Here is a 20,389-nt window from a genome sequence, read left to right on the forward strand (position 1 = left end):
AATACATAAATACACTACTCCACTGGACAGATCTGAATGTGTGGGTTATAGTGTTAAATGGACACTACGTCCCTTGTATAGATACCAAATATAAGGCTGTGCTTTGTCTAGTGCAGTTAAGAAGAGGCACTGCAAAATGGCTGAGCTGGTAATGGGTTTCACGCTGTGCTGCTGGATCTGTGTACAAATGCTGCATTCAACAGTTTAGTGCTGATACATTATAACTGAGAGTTTACAAAAGTCATGAAAAAAAAGAAGTCTTAAAATGGTAGTGAGAGTTAAAAAATTCAAGAAGTTTAAGCTGTAACAGCTGAATCGGTTAGTGGGTGCAATGCTGTTAGGCCCATCAGTAACATATTGTATGTTAATCTCGTAATAACAATCTCCAGGCCATAATTTACCATAATATTAAAAGGAAATAATTATTTTGCATAAAAAATTAAAACCTATTTTAGGGTTATTAATTTTAAAAATATTTTCATGACAATTAAGGATAGAAATTTGCGTTTATGTGATGATTCTCATTTTTTACTGCAATCATTTTCATATATGTTGATATTTTAATTAAATAAAAAAATTTTTTGGTAATGACATTTTTGCATTATTGAATCATAACAGGGATATTTTTACTGTAGTAAAAAAAATCCTGTATATGTTGTATAATATAACAACAATAATGTAAGTAATATAAAAATAATTTACAATTTTAAATCAAAAAACGTTTTGCATTATGGTATTGACATTTTTCATAATGTTATGTAATCAAGGATTTTTTTTTTACTGTAATAAAACAGATTTGCATATGTTGAATAACTTTATATAATATAAAAATGTAAAAAAAAAAAATAAAACATACTAAAATAACAACAAAATATAAGGATTATAATAAGATTATTTAATTGAAAATAAAATATTTGTTCATATTACAATAATGACATCTTTTCATTATGATTCTGACAAGAAAATATACTTAATTGTCATTAAAATAATCTTTTTAATAAAAAATTGATTTTATTTCTTTATGCAAATATAATATCTTATGTTTATCTATCTTTTGATTTAGAGCTGACCTATGACCCAGAAATGTTGATTGGTTTCACAAAATTCACCCTCGCTGAGTAATGAATGACATTCCTGTATGTACGTTAGCCAATTTTTTGCATTTTTTTTCAATCACAAACACACACATGGAGTGTTTTTACACCTGAGATTTTATAAATCGCTGTGCTGGTCAATACAACCAAAATCTGCTGTAGGTGACCGTCACCTAACCACGTCCAGATACAGCTCTGACCAGCTGCGACCGTACAGTATCGCAACCCTTTAGGTCCTGTTCTACGATTTAACCAGTTTGAAACCTTGGCCTGTATCCAGCACCGCAGGCGGGAACCACGTGAGTTTGATCCTTCGGAGCAGTCGAACGCAGTATCCGCAAACCCAAAAGAGGTTCAACCCGCCGCACCAGTGGGCGAGCTGAACCACAGGGTAAGTCAGGCGTGGGAAGTAGAGTCTCCAGTGCCTGGTGACGTCGCTTTCAGTGGGCAGGTGAAGCTTGTAGTCGCTCCAGTGTCTGGAGATGCCATAGGCTGCTCGGACGGGCCGCCCACTCTCAGACCACCGAACTATGCTGTCAGGGTTGCAGTTAAAATCAACCCACTGACAAGTGAAGTCCCCGAGCTGGGGTGCGTCCTGGACCTCCAGGTCTGTGGGACTAGACAGCACTGCTCCTTGAACCGCTACATAAAGTCCCTCAATTCTCTGCACCTCCTTCACCCAGGGGAGAGAGTTGTCGGTGTCGAGAATAATGATGAGACGGGAACAGATTCCAGCGTTCTTTTCTCTCCAAAGCTGCACGATCTCATCTAGACGTAAAACATCTCCACCTGATTATATTAAAAGACAAAAAAAGCCCTCTATAAAACTCTTTCCCACAGTTTGGCTGAGCTCCATATGCATATTATCTTTTTTTTATGATAAAATGTTATGTAATGATTCTCCCACCTGCGAGAGCCCACTCTCCGCTGCGGTGGGTTGTAGTCCAACAGTAATACAGCACGTAGAAAGATAGTGAAGAGATGTCGTGAAAGATAGGATAGATAGATAGTCAGCCGTGTGCGCCTCCATGAAAATAGCGGAAGAGATAGATAGATAGATAGACAGATAGATAGATAGAACTTGCAGGGATAGATAGATCCAGACTCAAGCCGCTCGTGGAGTAATCAACAACCGTAGGTCTCGATCATGTGATGAGAGAAGAAGCGCTGCACGTTGTTAAGCATCCCTGTGGAACGCAGGTTGAGCTCCTGCACGTGCGCCGGGGGCAGCAGGGTGGGTTGACCATCTGGGCTGAGAGACAATGAGAGGATGAGGATGAAATACTGACCCCTCTGTGTAAGTTACTGACCTGAAGTATCTGAGTTAGTGAAATGTGAGTGTGTATGTTTCCAGTACCTGCAATAGTTGGTAGGAATCACCACAGCGTAGCCGACACAGGTTCCTCCGAGGCTGTTTCCCAGCTCGTGGAAGAGACCGTGGGCTAGTGACTCCAGAGGCAGCACCAGCAGAAACAACGCAATAAACAGACTGTTGGACGGCTGTAGGAGGAAACAATACATTTTAGACCAAAGAAAATGATCACCACCGTTATTTTAGGGCAGAAATATTTTGACCATGATTTTATATGTATATTTATACATCAGATATCAAGCAGCAACACAACTTTTAACATTGATAATGATAAATGTTTCTAAGCAGCAAATCAGCATACTAGGATGATTTCTGAAGGATCATGTGACACTGAAGACTGGAGTAATGATGCTGAAAATTCAAGCGATATTTATATTCTAGAAATTATATTCTAGAAATGTATAAAACAGAAAAGTTATTTATAACAGTTAAAAGGTTAGGTGCATTACCACATATTATTACTTAAAAAACATTTGTGTGCCAAATCATAGTCATGGTGTGAATAAAATAACTATAAAACAGGAATGATATCATAGAGAAGACCCTTTTATGGGTACACCATCATCTGGTGTGACTTCCAAAAAAGTAAAAAAAAATAAACATACATATGAATAAATAACTAAACTGTATACCTTGAAAGATAGTTATCCAAAAATTTTAATTCTGTCATTAATTACTTATCATGGTACTCTCATAAATGTGCATCAAAAACTAACATGGAAAAGAAGAAATTGTTGAAAAAAGTCATTATTTTTGTTTTCTTTGCACCCAAAAAGTATTCTCGTAGCTTCACAAAATGAAGGTTGAATCACTGTTGTCACATGGACTATTTTAACAATGTCCTTACTATCTTTCTGGGCCTTGAACATGTCAGTTGTGTTGCTGTCTATGGAGGGTCAAAAAGCTCACGGATTTCATCAAAAATATCTTAATTTGTGTTCTGAAGATGAACGAAGGTCTTACGGGTTTGGAACGACATGAGGATGAGTAATTAATTACAGAATTTTCATTTTTGTGTGAACTTACCCTTTAAAATATTCTAAAAACTTTTTTTAAAGAACTGACAGACACTCAGGTGTAAGAAAAACATGTTACTTTTACTTATTTAGAGTCATTATGTCTAAACCGTTTTTGAAAATTGTATAAAGGCTTTTCCAAATCACGTGAAACCACCATGAACACAAGAACTACATTTTTAAAACTACCAGGAAGCCTTACCTGCCAACCCAGAGCCCCGAATATGATGGTGGACATCAGGCTGAAGAGCACCAGGCGTTTCGATATGAGACAGAAGTGCCGCATCCCCTTAGACGCCATGATCCTGTCCAGCTCTCCAGCCTCTGACGTGTGCACCACGCACATCCTCTGACAGTCACTCAGCTTGCTGTGAAAGCCCCACAGCGTGACCAGAAAAACCAGGTGGCAGATGATCCAGAAAACAGCAGATCCTGAGAGACCCGGGATGAGCAGGTACCACCGATCCAGATCTCTCATCTTCAGAGCAGCCACGACCAAAAACATCCCCTCCATGACCACCAGAGGAAGAAGCGTTAAGCGCCTCCACAGGCCTCTTCTCAGCAGCAGCGGTGACCAGCGTTCAGTGACCGAAAGTCCGCTGAAGTAGACGTCCAGGAACGGGTCGCAGACGAGACGGATGAAGAAGCAAGACAAGGCGAAGGGGTTGGTGGACACTCCTAAAGACTCCTGGAAGAAGAACGCAGCGACAACCGAGAAGCAGACCAGGTTTGGGATCGCGCAGAGGGACTTCATGCGCAAATCCACAATTACAGCAGCCAAAGCAAGGGACAGGACCACAAGACTTATGGATTTTTGGCTGACCAGGGTTGTGCTGGCCACAGCGAAGCCTGCGAGCTCCAAAGCTTCCCTTGAGGTGAGGAAGGCGGGTTGATGTCGGGTATAACCGCACATTCTTCCAACCAAAGCCCATAGGATTCGTATCACAATGCTCGCTAGTAACATATAGTTGGCCACCTGCTCCTTAACATCGAGCTCTTTGGACGGGACGCTGACGAAGCACAGCAAACCCAGAAGGAAGCCAAACCACAGATGCAGAAGAAACAGGCTGACGCTCTCCATGCCGAAGTAATAGTGGAGAATGCAGGCAATCCCAAGAACGAAGAGGCCCAAAATGAAAATGACCAAGATGATAGTGTCTGCGCTTTTCTCCCATTGCACGTAAATTCCCAGACAAATGGCCACCAGGGAGTTCAGGCTGGACAGGTAACCGAGGTACCGGATGGATGACCACATGTTGACCCCTTTGTTGGCTTCGTCCAGCCGGGTCATCGCAGCGTAAAGGAAGTGACTGAAGCAATACTTGAGCAGCTTGCACATCGTTGCAGAGTTAAAACTGGCTCAACAGCAGAAAAACTTGCAGACTCAACGTCGCGTGTGACGTAATCTATACGTCACAACAGTTAATCACAATTAATTCCCGACATAACTATTCAGCAAAAAGGATGTAAGAAGGGCATGTTGTCTGGTGGATTTGAGGTAAATCTAAAACTAAACCGTTCCTAGAGACATTTTAGTGCTAACGCTAGAGTAGGCTAACATCTATAATGAACCGTGGATTGTCAATATTCACCTGTTACTGCTCAAGGTCATGGTATAGCGAAGGCGTGGACTAGATGTGCAAATGATAAACTCGTCAAAAGTTATTAGATGAGGGTAAATATAAGAGGTGAAGAGTTTTCATGTGCTGTCGGTCTGACTTCGTCGAGCAGATTGCAGCGCGTTTACCGGCATCAGAAAGTTTAAAGAATGTGTAGCTTCTGTTCACGACGAGAGTAACATCGATTAAATCAAGCTAAAAGAAATACGCCAGTAGATATGCAAGTCATTTATCGTTGTCGTTTACAGAAAACCAACTAAAACTGGAAATTTATCGCATAATATCCCGAACCATCGCCTAAACTTCGCTCAATGTCTGCCATGTTTGCACACCGCTATTAAGCCGCTACGGAATCCCTGAAAGGACAAACACAGCGTCTCAGTGAAACTGGGGCGAATGGAATAAAATGTTTTATTTACATCACTGTTAGTTATAGCAATTATAATAAAAAATGTTTTTTTATAATATTAAAAACACTGGAAAATTTGTACACAGGTATACTTTTTTGTTTATATAAAGTTATAGGAGATTTTATGTTTTTGAAATGTCTGTTATTCTTACCAAGGCGTCATTTATTTGATTAAAAATACAGTAAAAACGGTTATATTGTAGAAAATTATTACGATTTAAAATAGCTGATTTTAAAAATGCAATTCCTGTGATGCAAAGCTGAATTTTCAGCAGCAGTTACTCCAGTCTTCATGGTCACGTGATTTTAATAATCAAATTTGCTGCTCAAGAAAAATTTCTTAACATTAATGTTGTGTATCATTATAATCCATTATATCCATCCATTATATTAAAATTATTTTAACAATCTTTACGGACACCTTTGATCAATTTAATGCATGAAAAAATATTACTGACTCCAAACTTGTGTGTACATTAGCACTACAACAGATAAACATTTCAAATGTAGGCTATTCTGTCAGATATGAAACACATATAAACGCTAGAACAGAATAGCTGTAAAGCATTTAAAGTGACCTGCGTGAGGCAAATGAAAGACCAGTGAGAAGGCAACAAAACCCTTTATTTATCAAAGATGAATAACAATATTCCTCACAAATAGTCCAGTTCTGCGAGAGTCGACCATCATAACACTGATAAAGAAAAAAAAATCAATCATGCAAACAGTGGATCAGAGCCTGGGGAAGACAAAGACATTTGATATGTGAATATCTGAACACACCACCAACTAAACAATATAATACAAAGCTTTTTTTTTAATGTTTTAAAGTGTCTTTTTTCTTCTTATATTTATAAATCGAGTGCAGACTAGAGAACGCCTTTAACTGCTATTGCTAACAGGGCAGTATTTCATTTAATTTATTTTCCAAGAGCTGGTTAATTTGCTGAAAGTATATATTGTAACCGTTTACTGTGGGAGAGAAATCATCGCACTTTCTTATGACAATCAGTAGCCTGTTCTTGAATCCATTCAATATGCAAAAATACAATTTGGCTTTGAAGGCACCTTGAGGAGGTTTTTTTTTTTTTTCTGATACCCTGAAAGATCACATACTGAATTCTATCACCATTCCACACTTATTTTTGGCACCCCTAAAACACATTTAAAGTGCCTAACAACGAAACCTCACAAAGATACTTCACCAGAACCCCAGAGCACATCTCACGCACTCCTTCAAGAGTAAAGACCCGTCACAGCATATTCTCATGTCATCAGGTTTACCAAACGGTAACCGCATGAATACAATAGAAAACAGTGCCTAATATCAGTTACTCAATATAACTGCCAGGTTACAGTGACATGGGGAATTTTTGACCGTTTATGATTATGAACGTATTGCTATTCTAATGCAGTGCTGATGCCAATATCGATATTTTGCAGACCCTACGAAGGGTGTTATCGAAAACGTGCAAATATGTGCTTGGATAGTGTTTTTAAGAACCCGGAGTGAATAAAAAAGCAGTTACATACACACAGTAGAAGCTAAAAACATACAGTGATACGCAACAATCTTTTTGTAGTACTTTCAAATCAACATTTGGCAGAGTACTTTTCAAACTTTTGTACCTTAAAAGCTTTATTTTGTAATTGGAAGCGGGAAACTAAAATAATGTACTGAAAAACTCAATGGGATATATATACCAGATAACGATAGAGGAAGTAGATTTAGAGCAACCGAAGGTTTCGAGAGTAAACAGTCATCCTACTTAATAAAGTCACGTTATGGCGAAATGCAGAGAAATCTAACCTGTTCCATACTACATACTACTGACAAGTATTCAGATATTACTGGTTATAATAGCGGTTAAAAACGAAGGCACACAGGCCGTTTGATCACAGGATTAGAAACACGTTGCCACAACGCATGCATCCAATCCGGTCACTTGCCAGATTGTTTGTTCTGAAAAAGTATGACTACTTTGCATGATATGTACCTTGTTGAAGCCAGAAATCCACATTCACAGTTACAATGTCACATAACCAAACACGCACAAGTTCTGCAGACACTTAAAATGCTACAAATATCATTGATAAAGGCTATTCTAAAAAGTCAGTAGAGAACAGATGGCTGAAATTCCCATCTGAAATGTCCAGTGAAAACCTGCTAAGAATCAAACCATTAATTGGATAGTTCGCGCAAAAATGGAAAATTCTGTCATCATTTATTCACCACCATGTTCCAAAACTGTATTAATTTCTTTTTACTTTAATGGTGAACTATTTTTGTTCTTACAATGGAAGTCAATGGGGTCCAAAATGACTTTTATTGTAACTTTCGTTTTGATGTAACTTTTAGTAAAAATAAAACCCAATGGGGTCCAAAACAACATCGTATTGGACTCCATTGAGTTTCATGGTTACTAAAAGTTACATTGACTTTGACTGTATGGACAAAATTACACTGAGGCATTTTTCGAAATATATGCATTTCAGAGAAGACGGACGTCATACAGGTTTGAAACGACATTTTTGGACAAACTATCCTTTTACGAAATTCAGCTGAAAAAGTCCAAAACAGTATAGCTACTGACCAAAAGGTTGGATCTTTTGACACTGATGATAACTACGCCTAACGTTAAAGTTAAGCTTGTCTGAAAAGGTTTGTCCAGTCATTCTAAAAATGAGAAAACATCCAAAGTGGGTGAGCAAAATCTTCCTCGACCTGAAATCACTCAGCTGCTTCTGTTACAAAACCACATCACTTCTATTTCTTAGTTAAGATTGTTTAGTGTGTACATTTGTGTTCAAAATGTCGTCTTGCACACTCTTAAAAAAAAATCAACGCCCACTTAAACGTCCTCATTCACTCTGTGCAAACTTTTTGCTTCTTAAAAAGGGGTCGAGTACACAAACGCAGCGGAGCAATTTTGGCAGCACGAAAACAGGGTACTAAATATTAAGAGGGGCAGTAAACAAGTTCAGCTCTGCAGCAAAATAGGGTCTTCCAGCTCGTGGAAGGGAGCCGAGCTGCTCTGGCTCTCGCCCGAGTCCGAATCGTAAGCTGCGTCTGGCAATTCTCCGAAGCTACAAGCCAACTGGTCATCCTCGAAATCGGAGCGCGGAGGTTCGTAGCAATCTGTGAATCCATCCTCGTCGAGCGTGTTAAAGTCCTGCGGGATGTAAAGCATCTCTGGGTAGTTGCGGCTGACTAGGTCGCTGCTGGTGGTGGGAGACACCTTCCGGAAAGCAATCAGGTGCATGTGGAAGAACTTGACGTACTTGTAGCGCTTAAAGCCCAGAGACTCCACTGCAACTCGCCAGCTGCGCATCATAAGCGCGTGCCGGCCCTGGTGGGAGGAGTCAGGGGTGATGATGAGGAGCAGGCCGTTCAGGGTCAGGAGTTCATGTGCTTTCTTGCAGCAGAGCCAGCGCTGGTAGGGCGAGGGGAAGTAGGAGAGAAGCAGGGAGAAGACTACCACGTGGAATAACTGGGCAGGTAGAGCGTCGATGGGGCCGCGCAGCTGCCGCAGGAAGGCATCCAAGGCGTCGCTGGCCAGCTGCAGAGGCTGCTGCAGCTGTAGGTTCAGAAAGTCGCATTTGTAGACGCTCTGTAGCAATAAAGAGGAACAAAAAAAATCTGAACATTTAGCTTGACTCAGCAGGAGAGGTGAAATTAGTACAAGGGTCAATGTCAGAAAGAGTGACCAAGATAATGGATATAAATATATGCATTATATAGTCATTTCCTAGAAATGTACTTTTTGTATTCATATTGGTTTTGAAAAACACTTTATTTATTGTTAAGTTAATTATTGTTAAGTTAAGTTAATTAACAAGCCTGCAGTCTCATATAACTTCAAGAAACACAAACCTCTACTGCTGGCACAATGTCGATACCAACAGTCAGAAACTCGTCAAACTTCAGGAAGGGATTGAAACAGCTGCCCACATCCAGCAGTCGTATCCTCCCAAGCTGGAACGTCGAGCTGTTACCAAGCATGAATAAAAAGCTGATTTAATCAATGAACTCATTACCATCTGTTAAATTTGTGGATCTGCAGTGTTAATATCATTCTAGAGCACCTTGAAGAGGATGATTGTGGAGGAGAGTTTGCGGATGTGTTATTCCCAGCCTCGGCATGCCTAGCGCTTTTCTCATCCTTCTCCAACACTCGCCTCATCCCTCCATCCTGGAAGTACTCCTGGCAAACACTGCAACAAGAGAGATTTAACAGCTATTAATACCAAATCAGCTATTCAACATCAAATACTAATCATGAGCACTCATACCTGCGGCACCACTCGATGCGCCCCTCGCCCTCGCATTTATTCGCCCAGTGGTTGTCAGCCAAGTTCTTCATGGCCATGGCATATTCGCTAAGAGTCTGCTCGTCTTCACAGTGTTCACGCCATATTTTCTCGAAATCTCCCACTGCAGTCGAAAAGACGAAACAGAGGAGTGTACAGTCATGATTGATCCTTCTGCATGGCATAACTAAGTGAACATTTTCACAAAGCCTACTTTCAAAAGTCAGCTGATGTTGTGCTTCCTCTAAATTTAAATTCTAAAAACCATAGCCTCCAACGGCTCTCAAAACACAGTCCGGTTTCTTCAACAACTCAGTGGAACTCCATCGCCAAGCTCAGAAGAACCATATGATCAAAGCGTTTGTGCTGATTCACACATAGTTCACAAACTTGCTGATAACGCTGATGACACCAGAAAGCAACCGCTACACTACAAGAGTGCTCGGGAGGGCAAAAACTGACCAAAAATGAGCTGTCCCATGACAGAATGGGAAATACAGGCTTTATCAGATTTACAGAGAATAAGACAACAAGCGAAGAGACTGCAACACCGTTACATATGAATACTGTTATACAACGGCAAGAAGACCAGATCACGCCTTCCTTATTAACCCATCACGGGGTCTAGTGAATAGACTACTGTGTGTGGGATTGATAGCGCTGCTCGTCCCTCTCGGGGGAAGATTCGATAAAGCTAGTCTGAACCATGAGAAACTCCACAACACATTTAAAGTCAGACGGTGTAAACGTGGTGGTATTTTATATCAGGCTCTGCGTCCTGCGGGTACAACTGATTGCAGGCAAAAATATAACATTTCATAATCTCTGTCATGAAATCCGTCTTGGATGAAGCTCACAGCAGTGCAAGAATTCAACAGGAAATGTAACAACATCCTCACGCAGTCAATTATCTCTAGCAATAAAAAGACTAGGCCTATTTGTCTTACAATTCTCAAGATTATATTTTTAAGTCCTTTTTAAAAATGTGCACGCATTGTTTTTGGGACTTAGTCTTCATTAGACATAATAAGAGGCACTTTCCAAAAACTGGGTATAAAATATGGCCCTGAAAAATGGCATTTTTAAACGTGATAGACTGTGCTTAAAGTGATAGTTCACCCAAAATTTACATTCTGTCTTCAATTATTCACCCTGATTTTTTTTACAAACCTGTATTACTTTCTTTTTCTTTTTTTTGTGGAACATCAAAGAAGATATTTTGAGAAATTTCTGAAAGATTTGCTGAGAGTTTTAATTTTTGGGTGAAGGGTCCCTTCAACTTAAGACTATATTAACTAACAAAGATTTAATTAAATAAATAACATTTAAAGGAAATTTAACAACAGGAAATATTCTATATATATATATATATATATATATATATATATATATATATTGTTCTAAATTGTCACATTTTTCAGGTTGTTGTGCATACAGGAAATTACATGGTGACAAGATTAATTACTTTTAATTAAAATCTGTTTCTAATTAATTTTAGTCTCATTTCAACAGATTAATGATGATCTTTCTTTAGGTACACTTTAAAAAGAACATGCTGAACTCTCTAATAGCAAAGCCAGCTGAGGAGAGGAGGTAGTGTACTAAAGATTAGGCAACTAAAAAAATCCAGAATTACACCACAAGTGCTCATAACCACGGTGACATTGTCACACTGAAACCAATATAACTGACGTCAGCTCTAACGCTTCTTGATTTCGATTCTTCTGTTGATACCTGGTTGAAAAAAAAATTTTAATACTTTTTTTTTGTACTTTTAATATAATTATCCTTAAACCAAATGTTAAAAGTTAAAAAACAAATACAAAAAACACACTATATCTAATTATTTTGCCTATACAACACCATCCCAAGCAAGTAGACACACTAAAAATAGGTCAGCTGACCATTAGGTCATTAGATAAGAAAGGTGTTAAACAATAAATAGATAAATAATTGACAGTGAAGAGGCCACTAAAGCTATTAGAGCAGCACACTTGTCAACTGTACGCAGTCAGTGTACATAATTCAGAGGATTCACACTCATAAATTCTTGCTTTATTGCCTTTTTCTTCCCTAAAGAGAATTAAAAATTGTTTATGATTTCAGCCATCGGATCAATGAAGAGCAAAACAGGAACAGATGAACGAGCCTGCAGGCTTGCTGACTAGACTATAACGAGCTACAGACAGACAGACAGAGGCTGTTTCGATACCTAATGTGCTGCCTACATAGACAGCATTATTTTAGTGCGTTCGGAACATTCTATTCAAATGTTACCCCAGCATGCTGTCTATGTAGGCAGCTCAGTAGGTTTTGAGCCACAGCCAGTGGTTTCCAAAACGAGCCAAGTACGAAATAAGCTCATGTCAACAGTCATGCAACCAAAGTTTACATTAAAATAACTCCATTTTTGTTCTCGTAGGTTCACGGTTGTTTTCCAGGCGTTTCAATCTCTGATCAGGCCAGACTATAGAGGCTGGTCGAGGCTAGGCTACACAGCTACGCATGTAGACAGTCAGTACCTTCAATGTATTTCCTGCGGAGTTTTCGGTGCACGCTCTTCACCACCCCCGACAGCTTCTCCTGCTCCTGCTTCCTGCACCGCAGCTCCGTCGCGACGGAGAGATCTGGCTCTGTCTCAGCGCTGCTCCGCGGGTCCATGGTACAGCACTCACTGAGAGGCTCCCGGCGCACCGGCTCCGTCAGAACGCACGCACGCACGCACGCACGCACGTACGCACCGCAACAACGCGCCACGCCTCTCCAGCGACCGTGCCGGAAGTGCGCGTCCTATCTAGTTTTGCTAACTTAACGATAACTTGTATTATGTTACATTTAAAAATAATAATAAGTATTATTGTTAGTAGTAGTATTGTCATTGTTGTTATTATTAACCATCATTATTGGTTGTTATGTACAGTATTATTCTATACAATGAATTATATAGATGTTTGCAAATGTAATGTGAATTATTTTAAAATAATAATTTAATGATTTACATCGTTATTGTTACCGTTGTTAATAAAAATAATTAAAAACAAGAATAGCCTTCAGATAATGGACTGGCCCTTCATAAAATAGGCCAAATTTAGACTTATAAGACTATAAAGTTAGGCTGTTATTTAGTAGTTGTACATTATACTGTGTGTGTGTGTGTTTGTGTGTGTGTGTGTGTGTGTGTGTCTGTAGATAGATAGATAGATAGATAGATATAGATAGATAGATAGATAGATAGATAGATAGATAGATAGATTCCCAACCTTCGCTCCATAGATTGTTACACTTATGCTTGATTACGAATAAAGGTACGGTCAAAGCAGGGAGTCCCACTGCTAGAAATAAAAGAAAATTTGGTCATGAGAATCACATCGATGGATCACATTCCCGCGCTCTGACACAGAATCACGAGAAGATAACGTGAGCTCTGTCACGTGTCACCCCACAGAGGTCTGGGTTACTCTGTGAGTATTAAACCTCACTAAACCCAGTGGATACCAGTAGTTTTGAATGATGAATCATGTCAAAACTATGAATAAAAAATGACTACCCTACATAAATTGGTGCTGCTGCTATTTCTCATAGTGAATGATATATGAGGTACATTTTGGTAAAGGGGGACACTTTTTAACACTGGGAAAAATGTCAAAAATGGATTAACCATTTATGTAAGCATGTTATCTTGTCAGTAGCCTACATGGTGCATCAACCATAAATTAGCTTGCCTGGAGCCACAGTGCCATTGTGTGTCCCCTTGAAAATGTCATCTTGTCGTTCCAGCCTATTTAGAGGGAGTGATAATCCCATAATAGTTATATGCTCAACCACAAACTCCTCCCCTATGAACTACAATGTTTCTTTTTGTATCATCTTATAAATAAGCAGTCATTCATCTAGCCATGATATTAATGTTCTAAAGATTACTGTAGGGAAAGTTCACCGAAAGGTGAAAATTATGTAATTTACTCACCCTTATGCGTTCTTTCTTCTATAGAACACAATAGGCAATATTTTGAAAAATGAATTAATTAATTACATTTTTTTATTATTATTATTTTTTTTGGTCCATACAATTAAAGCGTTTTGGGTACGATGCTGCTATGGACCCCACTGACTTTCACTGTATGGTCAGAAGCAATTGAAACATTCTTAAAACATCTACAGCTAAAAAAGGAGTCTATTTGGGGGGATCTGTGGTCAGATTTATTTCTGTGAACTGCAGAGCCTAATAACCTGGAGATGAGATCATAGTTCATCTGTTTGTTCATTGAAAGCCAGTTCCATGAAAGATGTCTAACAATAAATGGACAAGATAAAGACAACTTGAAATAATAACAGGTGCACAATATTAAATTACAATAAAATAATCTATTGATTGGACAAAGCAAATTTGCAGACATCTTACCTATTTTGAGTGCACAATGATGGAAGTTATGGTTTATTTTACATGGTTTAGTCATTATGTTTACACACCTGTGCCATATGACACCTCTGTCCTTATGAAACAAAAGCATGCGGGTTGGAGATGTTAAGATCATAACGTTAGGTATAATGAAACAAAAGAGGATATTGATCCTTGATGTCCTTAGAAAAAAGGTAGTCTGTAAACAAGCCAGACACAAACAAACAAAGTAACTCTAATAAACTTGCACGACAGAGTAAGGAAAAATGTTTGTTAAATAATTGCAACAGAAAAATGCATTTCATTTTTATCATCACTTCAGATGTTACGTGGGCGTTATTGCCTTTTTTGTCGAGATATATTAGATATAAAAAATTAACATGATTATTTAAAAAATAAAACAGGTTATAGTTAACAGGTTATGTGTTTTGTGTATGCATTACATGCATATAAATCATAATCCAATCAGGTACTTACAGTAGCAGGAAATTAAAGCTATGCATAAAAGTATGTCAATGAAATTGTACTATAATCCTTTTTTTCAAGACTAATCCTGTTCCAGGCACCATTAGCACAGAACCTAGCCATTTCTACAGACCCCATATTATCTCTTGCTGTATGTCCAGCTCTTTTTAAAGAGCATTGTGATATTGTATGCAAACTTTATGTTGTCTGTAAAGCAAGGAAATATACCTATTGACTTATGTAATGTCAAATGGCAAATCAATGTAAAAGTTTATTCACAATCCATCATTCTACAAAAGTCATCTTATAATAATGTCTTTGCCATTATGAAATTTTGTGTGATAAATAGCCCTACATACTCCAATGCTGATGTGCAGCAACTCTATGTGTACAACACATATTTGGATTCACTTCCACATTTCTAAGTTCTCCAACAAATGCTGATGAGTAAATCATATTTACTGCAATCCTCTTTCACCTTTCCTAGAAGTTTTCAGTGGTTCTTCCTCTCCTTGACGAAACAGCCAATACACTGTAATAATATACAGAGCAAAACATGCAATGAAGTCGTAATAATATGCTGCGACTAAAAACACTACCAACAAAAATGTGTATCCAGTCACTCTTAACATATTGTCATAGGACAGAAACTCTTTCCACCACAAGACATTACATCCAATGACATGTTCATTCCCATCCACTAGGGGCAGTGTAGCTCTCTCCAGATCCATGTTGTACTCCATATTTGTTGAATCCTCTAGGGAACTATTCAGCTGGTCCTCGTCCATAGACTCAGAGATTGAAGGCATAGCTAACGGCCTCCCTCTGCTCAAGGAGGGTCTTTTGCAGTAGCTCCCACTCATTGCACTTTCTCTGAATACTGACTGTTGTGAATTCTTCAGACTGTTCAGGTACAGCTCCATCTCGTCATCTGTCTGCGATTCTGTCGAGGTGTTGTCTTCAATGTTTTCAAGATCTCTGTCTTTCGCCAGGCTTTCCATGTTTTCCAGCATATTGTTTACATCATCAAGAGTTTTCCAGTCACTTTTCATACCTTCATAGGACACATTCTCTTCTTTATCAATAAATTCAAAACGGTTCCAATCATTCTCCATAGCTTGCATACTTCCACTGAGTTCCATATCACTCTTTTGAGATGATTCTCGCCAAGATGCAGCAGTTTCCTCACAGATCTCTAAACCAAGGTTGACATGAATGTGCTCTTTTTCAGAGTACTCTGTATCTTTTAAGTCAATACGATGTGGTAATGATTCAACAGTGCTGGTACTAATGATCTGCTTCTGTTCCTCTGAATCTTGTTCAAGAGAAAGCAGATCATCTTCATCTGCTTGTTGTTTCTCTTCTTTCTCAGATGCCATTGCATCCAAGTCCTCTTCATCATCTATGTATTTCAACTCATCTTCAATGCTATTTATTCCTCCATTACTTTCATGTTTTTCTTCTGCGCCATCTTGTTCTTCTGGTTCTTGGTCTTTCTCCTTGTTGTCTTGTTTCTGCTTCTCCATCTGCTTAATACGATTTCCATTTCCCTCTTGCTCTTCCAGGCTTTCAGCATTTTTCATTTTGTGAATTTCTTCCATCTCTTTAATCACTGATGTGTTATGTTCTGCTTCAAAATGAATAATGTTGGAGCTCTCTGTCTCTGAAGTCTGTGTAGAAAAACCCATGAGTATTTGTTCCTCCTTTTCATTCATCTGGTAGCTCTCCAAAGTATTGCTCATATGTGTGTTCTCCAGTTGTGTATATGGTTCTATTGGCATAGCTTTTGCTATTGCTAAGTGAGAGGGTTCTTTAAGGTTTTCAATGCTCGATCTCATCTCACAGCAGTCAGGCTCAGAGTAACTCAGAGTGCTTCTTGTGGGGTCCTCTGGACCTTGGGCTAGAAAGCAAGAAGTGTTGATTGAATATTCTGCTTGCTCGGATATATTCTCCTCTTTGGTGTGGATAATTGTAGGGTCCTCCTGATTCTGTGACTTTTCAGTTTTTATACAAGCCCTCTGATCATCCAAACATGATGAAGTTTCCAAAACTGCTGTGGGTGATGATGGATGAATCTGTTCAGGTAGGCTGTCAGTAGCTGACTCTATTGTTTGATTTGTAAGTTCTGGTCCTTGTTGAGGAAATAAGTTTTCCAGACTTTGGCAAGGATCATCCTGGATAGAGCATTCAGTCAAAGCTAGTGTGACTGTGAGTGTGCACACTGTTGAAACTTCTCCTAGTGGAGGATCTGGCTGCCTGGATGTAACTTTTGTAGGGTTTGTTTCGGTAAATGTGACGTCTCTTGGGTGTTCTCCAATACTACTGGTACAATCATTTTGATTGTAAGACGCTTCTGTGTTTTTAACATGTTTACTCTCATCTGGCTCCAGAAGAGGTTTTTTGGTTGGGTTTACTGTAAGTTGTGAGTTCTGTTCTGTTGATTCTTTGCAGATGCCAACATTAATATCATCTACTGTCTGTTTTGTAGATATGCAAGACTCTGGCCAAATGTCGGTGGTCTCAGGGGCTGTGACCGCTCTTCGACTCTCATCCTCTAGTTTCCTAAATGACCTATCTAAAGCTTTCGGAAAGAGTTTTTTTCTCTCTGTTTCCATGTTTTTAAAAACCTGATGATAAAGTGGGGCTACAATGGTCCCAAATGTGAAGCCATGGGAGCACAGCTGAGGCTCTGAATTAGTTTTCAAACTCGCATCCTCTTTTGGTTTCCCATCGCTAATATTCATGTCCTCATGAGAGCTTAGTGCCAAACTTTTAATTCTTTGCTTAGCATCCTTCTCAAATTCCTTCCATGCTTTTTCAACATTCTTGCTATTAGACAAGTCAGGATTTTGGCATACAGGATCAGCCTGATTGATTGAAACCGTTTGGTCAGTAATGCACTCACTTTGTTGGATGTCTTCCAAGACCTCAGAAGCCAAGCACGCGATTGATTCATCACAACTGATGGAGTCTTCCAGGGGTAAATTTGTGTTTGCTGTGGATAAATTAGTCTTGGAGTTAATTATGTTGTCTTCTTCATCTTGTGTTATAGCTTGGTTGACGATGTCAGTGGAATCTCCACTATACTCTGCTGGATAGGGTGATATTTGGTTACACGCTGGGGCTTGAGCAGTTTGTTGTGACAGGGAACTGCATGGTGTCTTCTTCAGCAATGATGAATGTTCCTGCATGCTGGTGTCTGCTATACCTTCACTTTCTTTGGTCTTGGTCCCTTGTTTCTGTTCTTCTTCCCTCTTAGCAAAGTGTTCTTTGACTTTTGCTAATCGTGCAGCCTTTCTTTTGCTTCTTCGGCTGCGGTTTCTGTTCATTTCCTCCTGTATCCAAAGAGATAGATGTGAAAAATACTGAATGAAAGTAAATACAATTTAAAGAATAACTTTTCTTAAGATCTTATTGAAATAACTTTTTAACTTTTAAGATAGGTTTAGTTAAGACATTGGGACTCATTCACTAAAGGGTGTGATTTTTCCGTACATGTGCTTTCAGCTGTTCCTATATTTTTTTCTTAAATTTAGAATACATCTTATGAAAGTTTTAATGAATCATGATTTGTTCATGAAACGTTCATATGCAGGTTCATATGCAAAAAAAAAAAACTGTGCATACACAGTATGCATGCTTAGTGAATGAGGCACATTGACTTGGGTTTACTTTTAACACCATAACTCGATGGTCTCAGAGTGACCCTGAACAGCATGACCTATCAAGTGTCTTGTTTGGGACAGTACATACTGTAATTTTACACTAACACTTGTCAAAGCCTAACATCAATAACCGCATGACATTCAGAGAGAGCAGGCAGTGTCACAGCACAATTTATAAAATTGTTTTCACTACACAGTTTTATACTAAAAATGCATTGTTTCATTAAAACACACAATTAGTTGATAGTGGTTGAATCTTTGGTCAAATTTAAACTCACCACTAATTCCTTGCTTTCAAGTTTCTCAGAGTTTTCCTTTAGCGATCCAGAATTTAGATTTATATCTGAGGAAACAAAACATGTATTTATCAGAATTGTATAGTATTTCCAAATCTAGTTGTAAGTCATTTTCAGGAGGACAATTACCAGGAAATTCTTCATTGTTTGTTGCTGAAACAGTCGAAGCAGAGACATTCAGGCTGGAAAATGATACAATTATAAAATTAAGAATTGGGGAAAAGGTAGTATTGTATATTGTTGCATAATTCATACTAGAGTTCCACTTTACTTTTATTGTAGTTTTAAGCATATATTAACTCCGGCATGTCATTTACATTTAAAAACTGTATCAGTTGTTATCAAGTCTTTAAGTATGCATTATATTTAAATTTGATAAAAGTCCAGTCATATTGATATTTTTCTAAATATTTTTTTGTGACATTCATTACTATTTATGCAACAGTTGTGTTGGTGACCTCTCACCTGGTTGTTTTCAGACAGCTTTTTCTTCTGTTTTCACTCTCGTCTTGGGGTTTCTCCTTCATTTTTTCACAACAAAACACACAGTAGTTCTTTTCATTATTGTTTGCCCAAAAAGTGCCTAAAGATGTTTCATATCGCAAACAGAAGTCAACCCTAGCGCCCTCTTCTCCAAATGGGGGTACTAGTGTGAGTTTGAAGGAGAAACAATCCGTCCCGCCATTGTTTGACCCAGGTACGTACTCTGCCAACAAATCAAAATGACTTTTCCATGAATCTAAAGAGGTACGTACATAGAGCATCTTATCAAAACTAATATTCAGCACACGAACGATTCCCCTTAGGGTGGTGGTCCCAGAAAGCAACTCCAAACTCTCCAGTTCTAGCTTCTGCTCGTTAACCCGCAAGGCTAGTTCCTCAGAGGTCTGTGGAAGATTGAAGAGAGGAACCATGTAATACTCCTTATCTTCATTCAAGTCATACTCCAGAGAGCCTGATGGGTCAGTTACTCCCCAAGAATCAAACTGTTTCACTGAGACGAGACTCAAACCGAAGGCATCAGCAAAGGACACTCTTCGGCTGCTGGAAGGGGGAGGCAGGGAGTCATCGGAGGACGCTGAACCCCGTCGTCTCGGCACAGGTGAAGATTTGGGCTTGATTCCTTCCAGACCCAGTGACTCCTCATCCTCATCCCAGGGGCAGGATGCCGGCAAGCTCAGTAGGTTGGAGCTGGCCCCAGTGGGGCTGCATAGCACTCCCACAGACTCCATCAGGCAGTGTGGCACAGAGTGAGAGGAACTCAGCCGGTCAGCCAGCAACTGACGTGCTGTGACTCAACTTATGGAATCAAGTTACATTTGACATTGTAGGGAAAAGCCAACTCTATATTTAGGGCTGAAACCACTTGAGCTATGCAGTCAGAGCTCAGGGGACCCATGAAAAAAATATGTTAGAGGCACGCTTTAAACAACATAACATTGTTATGCATACAAAGACACAGCAAATATATGTGTCAGTCTCTTTAAGGAGATGATTAAAGGGATAGTTCACACAAAAATTTTAATCCTATCATCATTACTGGTTACTCACTTTACTCGCCTTGATGTCATTCCTGGTTTCTTGTTAAATAAAGCAAGATATTTGAGGATAAGTAAATGATGACAGAATTTTAATTTTGGGTAATCTCTTAATCATTTCATATGCTTTTTCCGTGTATGTTTTAAAGGCTTGGATTTGTGGTCATTTATAAATATATTTATAATGTCTCTATGTTTATACAAG

The 20,389-nt window shown here is 38.9% G+C and overlaps 3 protein-coding genes across 3 annotated transcripts; all 3 read right to left on the reverse strand.

The window, feature by feature from the left end:
• Positions 1 to 1,195: 1,195 nt before the first annotated feature.
• LOC109050688 (transmembrane protein 168) lies at positions 1,196 to 5,487 on the reverse strand. The gene is given in 6 exon segments (XM_042753120.1): positions 1,196 to 1,883; positions 2,002 to 2,221; positions 2,223 to 2,346; positions 2,452 to 2,594; positions 3,685 to 4,888; positions 5,075 to 5,487. Coding segments are annotated over 5 exon segments (2,172 nt in total). The 5' UTR covers positions 4,822 to 4,888; positions 5,075 to 5,487; the 3' UTR covers positions 1,196 to 1,335.
• A 629-nt stretch (positions 5,488 to 6,116) lies between these two features.
• Positions 6,117 to 12,568, reverse strand: LOC109050691 (S-adenosylmethionine sensor upstream of mTORC1). Its single transcript, XM_019068264.2, has 5 exons — positions 12,344 to 12,568; positions 9,804 to 9,945; positions 9,597 to 9,725; positions 9,385 to 9,499; positions 6,117 to 9,121 (listed from the first exon to the last, which is right to left on the reverse strand). The coding sequence occupies exons 1-5, from the start codon at positions 12,480 to 12,482 to the stop codon at positions 8,492 to 8,494; spliced, it is 1,155 nt and encodes a 384-aa protein (XP_018923809.1). The 5' UTR covers positions 12,483 to 12,568; the 3' UTR covers positions 6,117 to 8,491.
• A 1,606-nt stretch (positions 12,569 to 14,174) lies between these two features.
• ppp1r3ab (protein phosphatase 1, regulatory subunit 3Ab) lies at positions 14,175 to 20,224 on the reverse strand. The gene is made up of 4 exons (XM_019068261.2): positions 19,112 to 20,224; positions 18,776 to 18,828; positions 18,629 to 18,693; positions 14,175 to 18,020 (listed from the first exon to the last, which is right to left on the reverse strand). Exons 1-4 carry the CDS (start codon positions 19,876 to 19,878, stop codon positions 15,144 to 15,146), a joined length of 3,762 nt encoding a protein of 1,253 aa, XP_018923806.1. The 5' UTR covers positions 19,879 to 20,224; the 3' UTR covers positions 14,175 to 15,143.
• Positions 20,225 to 20,389: the final 165 nt, after the last annotated feature.

The sequence above is a fragment of the Cyprinus carpio genome, chromosome B25 (genome assembly GCF_018340385.1).
Source record: "Cyprinus carpio isolate SPL01 chromosome B25, ASM1834038v1, whole genome shotgun sequence".
In the NCBI taxonomy this organism is placed as follows: domain Eukaryota; kingdom Metazoa; phylum Chordata; class Actinopteri; order Cypriniformes; family Cyprinidae; genus Cyprinus; species Cyprinus carpio.

Coding starts and splice junctions, on each gene's coding strand:
- LOC109050691 (XM_019068264.2), bottom strand. CDS start 12,482: ATGGACCCGCGGAGCAGCGCTGAGACAGAGCCAGATCTCTCCGTCGCG. Junction 9,500..9,596: donor CCACAATCATCCTCTTCAAG/GTGCTCTAGAAT, acceptor GCTTGGTAACAG/CTCGACGTTCCAGCTTGGGA. Junction 9,122..9,384: donor ACATTGTGCCAGCAGTAGAG/GTTTGTGTTTCT, acceptor TTATTGCTACAG/AGCGTCTACAAATGCGACTT.
- ppp1r3ab (XM_019068261.2), bottom strand. CDS start 19,878: ATGGAGTCTGTGGGAGTGCTATGCAGCCCCACTGGGGCCAGCTCCAAC. Junction 18,829..19,111: donor AGCTGTCTGAAAACAACCAG/GTGAGAGGTCAC, acceptor ATCATTTTCCAG/CCTGAATGTCTCTGCTTCGA. Junction 18,694..18,775: donor AAACAATGAAGAATTTCCTG/GTAATTGTCCTC, acceptor TTGTTTCCTCAG/ATATAAATCTAAATTCTGGA.